The sequence below is a fragment of the Lytechinus pictus genome, chromosome 7, assembly GCF_037042905.1.
Source record: "Lytechinus pictus isolate F3 Inbred chromosome 7, Lp3.0, whole genome shotgun sequence".
Taxonomy (NCBI): Eukaryota; Metazoa; Echinodermata; class Echinoidea; order Temnopleuroida; family Toxopneustidae; genus Lytechinus; species Lytechinus pictus.
In genome coordinates this window covers 23,107,590-23,121,542 of record NC_087251.1, presented here as the reverse complement: position 1 = coordinate 23,121,542, position 13,953 = coordinate 23,107,590, and the positions used below count along the sequence as shown (strand labels likewise).

General features: G+C 34.9%; 2 protein-coding genes across 3 annotated transcripts in view; both read right to left on the bottom strand.

Moving 5' to 3' along the window:
- Window positions 1–1,893: 1,893 nt before the first annotated feature.
- LOC129265375 (uncharacterized) lies at window positions 1,894–10,113 on the bottom strand. Its single transcript, XM_054903375.2, has 4 exons — window positions 10,027–10,113; window positions 6,255–6,415; window positions 4,585–4,789; window positions 1,894–4,084 (listed from the first exon to the last, which is right to left on the bottom strand). Exons 1-4 carry the CDS (start codon window positions 10,111–10,113, stop codon window positions 3,974–3,976), a joined length of 564 nt encoding a protein of 187 aa, XP_054759350.2. The 3' UTR covers window positions 1,894–3,973.
- Window positions 9,738–13,953, bottom strand: part of LOC129265376 (uncharacterized) — a 34,229-nt gene continuing 30,013 nt past the window's right edge. The window contains exon 18 of one of the 2 annotated variants that reach the window (XM_064102250.1): window positions 9,738–13,897. In XM_064102250.1, coding sequence (XP_063958320.1) covers window positions 12,821–13,897 — 1,077 coding nt within the window. In that variant the 3' untranslated portion in view covers window positions 9,738–12,820. The remainder of the gene's footprint in view (window positions 13,898–13,953) is intronic. The other variant, XM_064102251.1, reaches the window with a different exon arrangement.

The window sequence follows — 13,953 nt, the reverse complement described above, 5'->3', positions numbered from 1 at the left end:
AAAATGGTAGGGGCGGTCGCCCCTGCCCGCCCCCCCCCCCCGTGGCACCGCCCATATATTAGACCGGACAAACCCATGAACAGGATGATGGCATTAGTATCCGTCCCCAAATAACCATCCTAAATCGATTGCTGCACCGGTTCATAAAATCAAGAAATATTTTGAAAAGCTGTGCGATATCCGAATATACAATTTTGACGACATGTTCAAATATCCTTCATGTTTTTATGGGCAGGTGTATGTCATAAAAGTTTATCCTGTTATTTGGTGAGGGATGTACGCTTTATTTTTCCCAGTCGGTCGCATGCCTCGTTTGCAAAGGCAAATGATAAAGCTTCCAAGACAAAGGGTCTATTTTCCTTCCCTAAAAATGCAGTATGGTTTATAGGAATATATATATATATATTATCGACATGAAAGATGATTTCGTCATTCGTTTTGCTCGTTCTCATCAAACCAAATATGATATCTAATGAAAACACAGGCGGCCTTGCACAAACATGATGTGCACATTAACAGATGAAAACAACGATGATGCAACGCATTCCGGATTCTACCTCGCAGGTAGTATTATTATTTTCTTTCTGACATTTAATATAACCATTATTCGTTTCTAAAGGTGACATCAAGAGCCAATTTAATATAGCTTGGGGTGATGCGGGTAAATGTATACATCCCTGTATGTTTTTTGTATCATAAAAATCGAAGGGTAGGGAAAAAAGGGTCCCTTGCCTTCAAACTTGGCAAGCTTGATGTGGAAACAATACAACCTGGAAATCCATCAAATAAATTCAATATTCTGAGATCTCATTTTGTCTGGTATTCCCTTTATTGCATACATTTTCCAATTTCCTGTACCTTCTGACTGCAAAAAAATAATAATTATGTATGATCCTTGAGTACGGAATACACTAATTACAAAATATCCTTGGAGATACTTTCCCCCGGGCTTCCCGCGCGAATGTTCCAATGTGAAGTGATTTATGTAAAATTGCAAATAATAATCAACATGGCTTGGAAGGGGGCTGAAGAGGCTACTAGGCTTTACATAAATAAGGGTCCAAACAGCTCATCCACGTATTATTACCATTGTCTAAAGTTTTTTTTATTTATTTATCAGACACCATTGCTTTATTGAATAAAAAGACAAATATCGTGAAATAGTCATTTATGGGAATGAGGTAAAAGAGTCGGGGAAGATGGGAGCTATTCAGCACTGATTCTAAAGTTTAAGAAGAACATGATGGTGGGGAGGAGGTATGATTAAAATCATTTCCACCTGCGAGGCTAATGCAATTTGATTTTCACGTTTGTCACGCTCTGCTGAACAAAGGGGTCTTATTTTTTGAAAGACTCTATCATGCAGGGTAAAACATTATTATAATGCTGTTCCGTAAGAAAAAGTTTTCAGAAACTATTGAAGAATGTCAGTCATAGCGGCTGTCTCATTTATGTGATGTGTGACGTACATGTGTATCTAACAATTAATCTGGTTTAAAGTCAATAGTTACGGGTTGTTAGTTTCCTGAGCTAGTTTGGTTTAGTTCTCCAAACTCGCCATACATTAATCAATTTTCATGAATCACCGTGTAAACTTATTGTTTGCATACACGCCATGTATATCTGAATCTATACACCCCCATTCCTGTGCAAGATTATCCAAATACTTTTGAGTTTTGCTCCTGATCCAGTATTCCGTGACAGGTACCATAACAAATTGTAGCAATAACATAATTTACGTTTACAGCTAGAAGCCAGAAGATGCTATACCATCCAGATTGGCTGATATTAAATTTGTCATAGAAATTTTTGAAACAAGAATGGTGAAGCGAATACAATGATCTTGATTGATCTGCATGTAATGTATACAAAAATCGCAAAATACATCTGAAGTGCCTTTAATTTTCTTTTTTTTAATGAAGACAAACAATAATAAATAAAATATTGAACATTTTGATAAAGGGAACATGCTTCAATGTGCTCACGCCTCATCAGCCTGGATATTAATAGAGACATTGGTATTTATACACTTTGAATGAAGTTACTTCGAAAAGTATGTTGTACAGTGTGAATAATATGTTTAAAAGAACAGAACGAGAAATGAAACAAGGGATTTGAGTATTATTGGCATTTCTACAGTAATTGATTGGTCAGTCGGGGAGGGACGGGAATAATTAATATTATTTCATAATTACACATCTGTTGGTTGAATTATTATTTTTTTCTTCAATTTGATGGACAAATTAAGTAATTAAATACATAGCACCTCTTTTGCAGATGTTTGAAGATTAACTCACCCTTTATGAAAGGTCGATTAACATCTTGATAGAAAATGATTCGTAGGGGGTATTTACCCTACGTTTTCATGATCTTTCCCCATTGAATACTAAGACCGCAATCCACAGCTACACTTACTCAAGGACGCTATAATTATGATAACTTTATCTACGAATTCTCATTAATTGCTACAGTTTGCGACGCATGTATTTATAATATCGAAATGCATCGTGCTGTTTCTTTTCCGAACCGTAAGGGGTTGGTCGTACGGGGACCTTTGGACATCGTATGGGCCTTTCGCAATTGCCTTGCGGTCTCCTCAGCTTCTACGCGTTAATCGTACCATATCGTACATTGATCGCAGACTTTGGTTAGACATTTGTGCAGGACTGTCTGCTTTTACTGATGATTCAGAAAACAAATTTAAAACAATAATGATTGATATGTATTGTAAAGCTAATATAAATACAAGGGCCAGCTACCATAAGCAAATAGTGAAATAAATATCAGCCAACGGAAAGGGATGAATGGAAATGTTATAGTAATTGTTTTACAGTGAAAACTCCAGGAGTTTGTACTATATTAATCACAAAGGCCTATCAAATACGCAATAATAGAATAAGGGAGTAGTGAGTAAACAGAAAATTGGGCATGCTGGTTACACAAATCGTATGGGTATCGCTATAACTCGTTGTACGATTTCTTTACGGCCACTTATACTTAATACGATCTCTGTACGTTGCTGTACGATTTATGCAGGGAGGCCGTGGGGCCGAATGGAAATATTGATCGGTTTCCGTACGACCTCTTAACAGCCTCTTTACGACAAACCCCTCGGGTTTAAAAAAGATATCGCTTAAAGTTCGAAAATAACGTAATCACATACGTCGTAAACTGTCGCTATCACCACGCCTGGTTATCGCCATCTGCGATATTCCCCAAATCGTACGAAAATGACTTTATCATTAAGGACATGAAAAACAATATACAAGAAGTAAAAAGAAACTTACTACGGAAAATGACATGGTATTCTAAGTACTTTCAATAATGACTAAGGCCTAGTTCCTCATTTACGTCATACTTTTATAGAAAGTATGAAGGTGCCAAGATCGGGCCCGAATTAACTTGGCGAAGGTCATAAAAAGTTCGGAGTGGTTCAATATCGTCACAACCTATCACATACAATTGTGAAGTTAATTATGATCATTATATATTGCTAAAGTTCATCTTGGTCTACGTATGCAATGAGTATTTTCCGGATATTGGATAAAATAAGTGCACAATCTACCTTTTAATGTTCATACATCATGAACAAAATTAGAGACAAGAGAGACAACAAAATGTCATCTATCTTGGTGCAACTAATCAGGTTATCACACTATCTCAGATGAGACAATTTGTGTTAAACTTAAGTTAACGCATTTATGGAATCACGCGAGAGGCATATGACATCACTCTTGGACATTCACTATTAATCAAAGTAAATATTAAAAGCACATGAACACCATATTTGAGAATACAACCAGCACTGGATCTGCTTTACTGACTCTCACTTGACATCAGATAGCATTTACTGATATCAAAATGTTTTCAATTACAAGCACATTATCTTTCGAACGTTGTAACATTATTTACACAATGCTCACTACTACAACTATCAAATTGAAAAGACTGCATTGCCCCTAGAAGCAAACACCTATGACTGTGTCGTTGAGAGTTTGTCAAACTGGGCTATAAGTTCACTCAACCCTGACGTAATGTCTGGGGGCGCCCTCTGATCGTCTGGAACAGCAGATGCTGAGTTACTCTGAAAAATGATGAGATTGTGTTGAGTTGTTTAAAATGGGTTGAATAAATATGTGACAATGAATTGATTAAAAGTGTTATCTGGACATAGTTCTTAAGAAACAGTAATATTTGTGGCAAAATGCGCATATTTGTTTCACAATTACTATCAAAAGAAGAACACTTCCTGTTATAGTATTAACAAGAGCTAGCAATATACTTTTACAAAGTTAAATTATAAGATATTTTTAAAACCCAGTAACAACAATGATATAATTTCTCTAAGATAAAATAATCCATTTTGGAACAATTACATATAGGTTCTATCCATTTTAAAAGTGTCAACTTTGAAGATAATCATACAAATGCCTTAGCTTTGGCTTTTGAAAAGAACAAGAACCCAGAGATGTTGAGAATTGGAAACTTTGTAGGTTATTTCCGCTTAATGAGTCAAAATCAATATTCAATATTAACACATTCTTTATCTAAATGAGAAAGCACAAGAATATTTTTCAGACTTACCCTGATCGAGTCCACAAACTGCGTCAACTCGTCTCTGTTTAAAGCTGACCTTTGACCTGGTATGCGTACGATGACCTGTGTAGGGTCATTGCTCATGATGCCGATCGTATGACCGGGAGGAAGAAATCCAGTGAGACTACACAACAGCTCTCTTTGACCCAATAGAAGACCGGTGACTGATAGCATCATCTCCGGTACACTGATGCTAGGAGGGAGAGGTGATGAAACAAGGGTCAGACACCAGTCTTTTTCTTCTCATCATAGATATTTAACCACACCCTCAGAGGAAGCAAGAGAATGCAAGATATTTTGAAAGTATTCTGAAAAATTATTGTTAGGTTACTAGTCGCCAGTTTCGTTTCGTTTCGATTTACTCGGTCAATCGATGGCTTCAGGTTATGACCTTAATGTAGTACAACAATGGCCTTCCAAAATAATAATGTAACATGACCACAAAGATATACTGATTTAATATGACAATTATTTTAATCGGTCAGTATGCCTAACGAAGAAATAATGTTAACTTTATATTATATGTGACGTGAGGTGACTAAATATACACCATTTTACACTAATCATATAAACCGAATTTTATAAATACGTTTCAGGGGCGGCTAGGCCCTCTAGTTTTCGCCAATAGGGGTAGGTGGGGCGAAAATATATTTTTATACACATTATCGGCATATTAAAGCTGAGTAAGGGGGCAGTTCTAACTAAAAAATGAAGTTTTAAGTCCATCTTTATTACAGACAAGAAAAGGTATCTCACAAAGTATGAATAGATGAGAAAGCTTTCTCTTTAATATTTTTTTCCAGTATTTTTTCGATTTTTTGTTATATATTTCACGGATTCAGAACTGAAAATGGAACATTCTGAGGAGTTATTGTAATCGTGAATAAGATACGTATAGGCCTATATAACCAAACAATTAATGCGAGCGGGAAGCGTGAGTTAATTTTTTTAACTGAATTACATAGACCCGTTATGGACTGTTTGCATAGACTCATGAAGAGGGTACATATTAAGCTCGCCATTCAAGTAATGTGAGTGTGATTTTTTTTCACATTCCTTAGAACTTGACATTCTTATCACTTTTTGTAACCATGAAGACAGGTATCAACTAAACAATTTGATGCAAGCATGAATTGCAAGATTACAATTTTGATTATAATTAGACCTATAAACGGGACATTCTGTACTTTTTGTAACAATGGAGGGGATGGGTATATATTCCCTCCTCTTTTCTTTATCCTTCCTTCCCTTTACTTCTTGTATTCTTTTTGCGCCGCAAACTTGTCCGTGGGGGGGGGGGGGGGCACGACCGCTTCACCCCCAGATACGTTTAACCGCTTCCTTTTCCTCTTCTGCTTCTCCTCCTTTTCTTTCTTCTTCTCCTCCTTTATTCAATTATCTCGTTATTCTACTTCATTTCATCGTCTTCCACTCCATTTTTATCATTTTGATAATGGCTTTACTGTCCATCTCTATTTTCACCTCCCCTTATTATAATTATTTTTATGGGGGTGGGGCGAGCGGGGAGGGTCCAGGAGAGGGACCTATATAGTCACCTTAGTCATACAATACAAGTGTATGAAATTCTAATTAATTGGTACCAATAATTCATTGATAATAAAAGTAACTCTGATTGTCGTAATCCTATACTATCTTACCTGCCATGTCTCCCTTTACTAATCGAATCAACAAACTGTATCCGAACATCCGGTTGATCTTGAAAGGCCTCGTGAAAGTTCGACACATATTTAGTTGCTTTCTCGACATTCTTGTCTTTTGGTTGCGCCTTAACAACAGCAACGGGTGTCTTGGATCCAGACTGATAAACAAGAAGAGGACAATACAGTTAGTGATCGTAAACTGATGATCAGGCAAATCTCTGAAAGGTGAAAGCTTCGCCCATATACGTGGATTAGAATTTCAAAGTGAAATTAAAGGGATGGTCCGGGCTGAAAATATTTAAAATATCTAAATAAATACATGTAGAATAAAATTCACAGAGCAAAATGCTGAAAATTTCATAAAAATCGGATAACAAATAACAAAGTTATATCAATATTTTGTGAAAAAGTTATATGCACATCGTCATGAATATTCATTAGGTGGGCTGATGATGTCACATCCCCACTTTCCTTTTTCTTAATGTTATTACATGAAATCATAAATCTTTCATTTTTTCATACATGTGTAAATGATGTGTCTCCATCATGATGAAATAAGTCGCGGCAATAAATAACTAAGGCACTTGTAAATCCAATTGTTTTAGTTTTTGGTAGAAATTTTTTGAATAAACCTAATTTTATATAATAAAATACAAGAGAACAAGTGGGGATATATAATCATCGACCCACATAATGAATATTCATAAAGACATGCATAGAACTGTTTCACCGGAATAATGCAAATCTTTACAATTCAATAACTTTGTTATTTGTTACCCGATTTTGATCACATTTTCAGCATTTTGCTCTGTGAATTTTACTCTATTTATTGATATACAAATATTTCCAGCCTGGACCATCCCTTTAAGCAATCATAACACTGAAACATTCATCTAAATCGTTGTAAAATAAGAAGGTTTGAATAATGAAGAGTTTTGCATAATTTCATAAGGAATAGTTGCGCAGCAAGGGTGATAATTTATTTTTTAATACGATATATTTCATTTTTTGTATACTTGATAATAAAAACGTCTTGCTAGAATCACAAGTTACGATGAAGGCAATTTTTATTGAGCAGTCAAAACATTTTTAACAAGAAAAGAGATTATAAGGCTCATTTCATATTCAATATCGGCTCCCTGATTGTCATAACACATTGTGCATATCGCTGCTTTGCGAAATATTAACTGCAAACTTTCGGAATACCACAAATTCTTATTTAACCAGGTTTTTAATTGATGTTTAATGTTATGAATTTTCCTTCCATTTAAAGTCGACATGGACTTACCAGCCTTTAAATAATATTGGTATAGTTTGTCATGTAGTAAATTATGCTGCAAATTCATGTTATGTGATCAGTTAATATTTTATCCGTAAGTGATGTAAAGTGAAAGTCTTAATGCATCAAATTGTAGAAGATACAAGATTGAATCAATGGCCACTAGAGTAGACTATACATTTGATTGATTAAAAGAGTGGAAATTCAAAACATTTCTTTAAACATAAATAAAAAGGTAGTGCTTTGATTATTAAATATGCAGATTTGAAAAATGAAAGAATATTATGAATACATCAACGGCCAACCAAAATATGTCATGTGAGAAACAATAGGATTCTAGCTGTTTACATTATCTACTTTAACAATCAAAATTTTCCATGAAAGAAAAAAGGTTTACTCTGCCTATTCTTTCTCCCCCATCTCCGCGCTCCCTCAATCTCTCTCAGCCTCTTTACAACCTTCCCAACCCCCTCTATCATTACAAAATATACCACTCGTCATTAGTTTTACTCTCTTGCACATTTAGAGAATTTTCAAATAATAATCAAAACATGCATATTATTAGGTAAACTAAGCTATAAAAAAAAAAAGGAAAAAAAAAGGAATGATTCTTTTGAGTTTTGATGTAGAAAATATCACATACATGTGATGCTTTATTTCAAATTTATACACATGATTCCTTCATATCAATAATTTCTGTTTCACATTCTCATAATACACAGACTACATAAATATGTCTCTTCATCCTTGAAAATAACTACAATGGATAATAAAATGATTGATAACTATTGTCATGGTAACTGACTAAATTACAGATCAATTTATACAAATTTTCAATTCTTCTTCATCTATTAAAAAGTAAGAGTGAATACTGTACATTGCAATGTAATGAACCCAGTTCACACCTAAAATAAGAACATTCAGAAACAATCTTTCTGGTATGATAATTTAACTCTGGTTTATTGTAATAATAATAATACAAATAATAATACAAATAATCCTACTGGGTACCCATTCACCTCACCTGGGTTGAGTGCAGCAGAACGAGGGTAACTTTCTTGCTCAAGGAAAACACGCCATGGCTGGGATTCGAACCTTTGTCCCTCTGATTTGAAGACAAGAGTTGTAACCTCGACACCATGACGCCCCAAACTCAATACTAAGCATGAATTTTAATTCACACTACTGTGTACTACTAGATTTCATCTAATTCACAGATATTCATGACAAAAATAACATACCAAATTCATGAAACTCATTGAAATTCAATGTATACTATACTCCTATCATCCTATTCTTCAAATCTCATAACAAAATCATTTTGTTTAACATTTCACTGCAGGATTATAATAATTTGTACTTGGTAAACAAGATGGCACTTGCACTCGTTAGAAGTGTGATCAACTTAACCATGGGCAAACTAAACCATTGCTAGGAGAGTACCATCCATGATTGATTGATAAATACATTCCAGTTTATGATTTGCCCATTTAACACCCGTACCTAAGAAATAACTTAATAACATACTCTGCTCAAAATATAGCTCACTTATCTATTACATTTTGAATTATCTAAAATGCTGCATCCTATATTGTAATACCATTATCAGTTCAGTCTGTAAAAATAAAATCACATACAATATACAAACGCCACAACAGACATAGTCACAAGATACACAATAAACATAACATCATAATGATGATTTTTTTTTCAAGGAAAAGGCTTATTAAAGTGATATGTACTTTATCATATTTCAGGAGAAAACATTTGTTTTTAAATGAATTGTAACTGGATAAGAATAACAACCCCCCCAAGAAAAAAAAAATCAGTTCTGGGAGAGCAGTTTTCATCAAAGATGACACAAATGCAAGTTAGGGCTCAAGGAGGGGGAGATAAAAGGAATGCAAAGACTGAAAATTAGTCAAATTACCTCATAAGCTTTTAAATATAGCTAATACAGCCATATCTTCCCTGATAAGTGGCACTCTCTTTCTCTCAGTTTGACCGACTTGAGTACGATCAAATATGCACCTGAACATATACATGTATTTTTCTTTATGCTCACAGTTATGACAAGTACACGCTGTAAATACTCCATCAAACAAGCACATCTTTTTATATAAATAGGTTTACATGTGTGGCATAACCGTACAGTATCGAAACGTTTCTAACAAAGATAGGCATTGGCTAAGGCAAGAAGGAACTGGCAAACTCAGAGTGGCAAATTTATTGTATCAATCGCAAGACAGATTTAGATGAAGAATGTAAGAAACTGATCAGTGGGCCATTACATAAGCTTGGCAAGTCAGAGGAATTTGTATATTCTGTGGAATTACTTGATCTTAATCTAATATTTCATGCAGATATCTGAAAGAAAGGTTGCTAATTAAAGAGTCTCAATATACTTAGGGACACCCTGGTATATACACATTATAAACTCCCTTATTGATATCACATAGCAAACTGGCATATAAATTTCAGTACTCTTACATTTCTTTGCATACAGGGATCAGCAGAGATAACTTTTCTTAACAGCCCATCAAATTCAAGGTTAGAATTTTCAAACATTTGAGCCATAGCTAGAGATAATTCATTTGTAAGAGTTAAGCAATTTGATCATATCTACCTCAACTGTGCATTGGAACTAAACTTGCGTCTGCTCATTTATTCAGGCACCGTATCTTAAAACATTTGAATATTGGCAAGTTATTTCTGATAAATAATTTGTATCCAGGGGCAGATCCAGGATCTTCCAAAGGGGGGGGGGGGCACATTTTCACCTAAAATTGAAGGTCATTTTGTCCATGTAAATGTTGACAAGCAAAAAATACAAATAAAATTAAAAAAAATTTCACCTAAAATTAAAGGTCATTTTATCCCATTAAAATTTGACAAGCAAAAGAAAACAAAAGGTCCTCACTTGTGTATGAACGACATGTTCCCATTAAAAATATATGCTGTGACTTTCAAATAGGGGGGGGGGCACACTTGCGTAAGAAAGGCATATATAGCTCTAAAAGGGGGGGGGGGCATTCCCATGCCCCCCCCTCCCACTGGATCTGCCACTGTTTGTATCATTTTCATTGCATTCTGTACTTTGATTAATAAATAAAATTTCTTTCTAATGAGTTTCAAGATTTAATTTTAATTGATTCTCATCAATGTGAATTATCAACAATACCAACAAACACAATTTATGAGATTGATTGGAAACTGACAACTTTTGATGATATAATGAGTTGGTCAAATCAAAACAGAAGACAATTTCTGTAGATGAACTACGAGTGAACAGAAATGAGGCCCTAAGCCTGTTTATGAATCAAGCAGGTTTCTCTATCAATAACATTTATGAAATACTTTACAGGTTCTTCATGGGTGGTATTCTGAGATCCATTTTATCTCAGATAATAATATATCTCTGTTAATATCAGTGAGATAAAATACTATTTCGGCTTAAAATCTCTCTGAATTGGTATTCTGAGAACAATTTTATCTACATTTAATGTCTGAATAGCAATGTCTAATGAGAAATGCTGTTTAATAACACTCTCATCTTGTTCAGAGATGTAAACTACCCCATCCCTATCTAAACTTCTTTTTTCTTTTTATATACATGGGCGCAAGCACGTCATCTGTATGATGCATCTGATACGCCACGGATATGTTTACACAGGACTGCTCTGCTGCGTATCATGATTAGACACACAATATAAAAACTTATCTCAGATAAAATTTCATATTTTAAAGATAAAAATTGATCTCAGAATACAAATGTCTTTTAAAGATATTTTTTAATGGATTTCAGAATATTTCCCCAAGTTTTTATCACATCACACAAGAGTACTTACATGTATCTTTAAGGATGACCTAGTCAAGGTCAGCATCATCAACATGATTCTTTATCATGTTATTGCACATAAACTGTATGAAAAAATAGAGTTGTGATTGTGGGGGGCCAAGATATAATTAAAAATACATTATACTAAGGTTAGGGATTAAATTACTTTGCAATCAAGTATCACAGACTAATACACAGGAGGTACTATATTATGTATTCTGAATATGAAAAAATATCTATTTCAGGGGTATCAACATCCATTCATGTATACTATATATTTCCAAGTAATAGCATAACAAGAACTAAACATATAAGACAAGAAATACATTGAAAGGCAAAACTGAACCATAAAATCTGTGAATAATTATATAGCACCATTAAAATAACGTATATGTTATAGGTGACAAAGTATAATAATATCAGTGACATACTGTCAAGACAATACACTCAAAGGCTACCAAGCATCTATCACTGAAATTGTATAAACATCCTTTAGTGCAAAATTTACATGTACACTTTATAAATATCAAAGTAAAAAAAAAAGGAGAAAGATAAAATTAAAACAATACTATTTTACACTGTAAGGTCCAAAACACATGAATAATGTCATACTAGTATTTAAAGTGCAAGCACTATGAATTTTAGCGATTGATATATGTGCATCTTTGCTTAGTCTAACTTGCACAACTTATGTTGCACGAGTCAAATACCCTAATTTAATTATTATTTGGCTACATTAGCAACCGTGCCAAACATAATTTCAAATGTATGACACTAGCAGTAAAATAGTTGTTGCAAAATTTTGAACCTCTATTAATCCCTAAATGTAGAGCCTTAGTGCCAGAAAAAAAACAAGAAATTACAGAAGTTCCTAATATGGAATGGCAAGGGCAATGGCACATAAACATCAAAGCCCGATCTCAATATCATTTTCTATAAATCTTACACCATACCTTTCCCATGAGCTGGCTTATATGTTTATTAGAAATTGATGCATGATCAAGTTCACATATTGGTCAATAATTGCACATTTTGACAATTATGGCACATAACACTGTGACCTATCATAATAAGGATATACATGTAATGAATATAATGACATCTGGGCCCCGTAACACAAAAGTTAGCAATTAATGGTACGCTTGATTGTACATTGTAGTAAATGGAATCAATCGTAGAAAAATGTTCTACGATCATTGCTAAGCTTTGTGTTAGGGGCCCCTGCTCTGCTCTCATACTACTGTGATCTTGATATTTCCATTGATTCTGACAAACATGGTGCAAGTCTGAGGTACACACCTCTTTATCAATAATAAATAGCACACAACTGTATTTTCAAAATTGTCTACATGAGTTACACGAATTAGTTTTCACTTGTCAACCATGCACTTTTGAGTTAAAAAAGAAGGGTACAATAGGTAACTGTGTATGCTACTGTTGAGTGCTCTACATGCAATCTGGCTGAATGGCAAGAACTTCCCCCTCTAACTGGTTAAGGTCAAGCATTTGATCTTGAACTCCTACCACCTGGTGTAGCTCTTCCCTGATTTGGGCTACAATATCATCCAATTCTTGATTAGATTGATCAGTGTGCAAATGATTGCCTTGTAAGGTGCTGAAACACCCAATCTCAATATCATCTTGACTATCACTACATTCTAAAATCAGTCCTGTATGTGCAAGGGCTGGATGCACAACATCTCCTGAGTGTGGTGTATCGCCATCATGGAGATCTTGATTCCTATCCATTGGCTCATCTACCCTGTCAATGGGATGTGTATCAGAACTGCCACTCTGGATATCAGGGTATGGTGAATCTGAACATTCTGAAGGTGGTTCCATGTTGTTCGATGCCTCAGAATGTTGCTGCTGCTGCTGAGAATTTTCACCTTCTGCAGCAGACTCTTTGTTTAAACCATCTATCTGGTCTTTGCTCTCAGTCACTTCATGCACCACCTCCTCTGCATCCCCTACATCAGGATTCTCAACCGATGTCGCCTCTCCATCCTCAGAGATTTCGTCTGAACTGTCCTCTGTAATTAGCAGGTATTTTTTTATCTCACCAGACATGTCCCTTCTTTCATCAAGTATCTTTACAGATGTTATCCCTGTGTCAAATCCTCCAGATGTTTGAGGAACTTCACTTGTTTGATCTACATATTCATCTTTTGGATGATCAGAAGCCTCGACTTCTTCCATGAGAGAAGTGGTGGAGCGCACTATATCTACATCTTGCATGACATTGTCCTCACACACAGGTTTCTGGAATGCTACAGCTTGCATTCTCCTTGGGACCATACTGTGACAATTGTGTAGCAGAACACACTGTGGATGGAGGCCTCGATCACATGATGAACATGCTGTACGGGTGATCCGTGACTTTCTTGATGTAGAACAGACGCAACAGTAACGGGTTATACCATCATTGATCTCTACATATCCCATGTCATCATCATCATCATCAACCTCTTCTTCTATTTCTTCTTCATTTTTTTCGAATGGGCCTTGATCACTTGAAGTGTCCTGGAATAGAAAATAAAAACAAGATATTTAAGAATATCACTACAAAACAGAAAATA

Bases quoted from the DNA above. Each gene is read 5' to 3' on its own strand.
- LOC129265375 (XM_054903375.2), bottom strand. From the start codon at position 10,113: ATGGCTCAAATGTTTGAAAATTCTAACCTTGAATTTGATGGGCTGTTA. The intron at 4,790-6,254 runs GTAAGATAGTAT...TCTCCCTCCTAG, and splicing joins AGTAAAGGGAGACATGGCAG to CATCAGTGTACCGGAGATGA. The intron at 4,085-4,584 runs GTAAGTCTGAAA...ATCATTTTTCAG, and splicing joins AGTTTGTGGACTCGATCAGG to AGTAACTCAGCATCTGCTGT.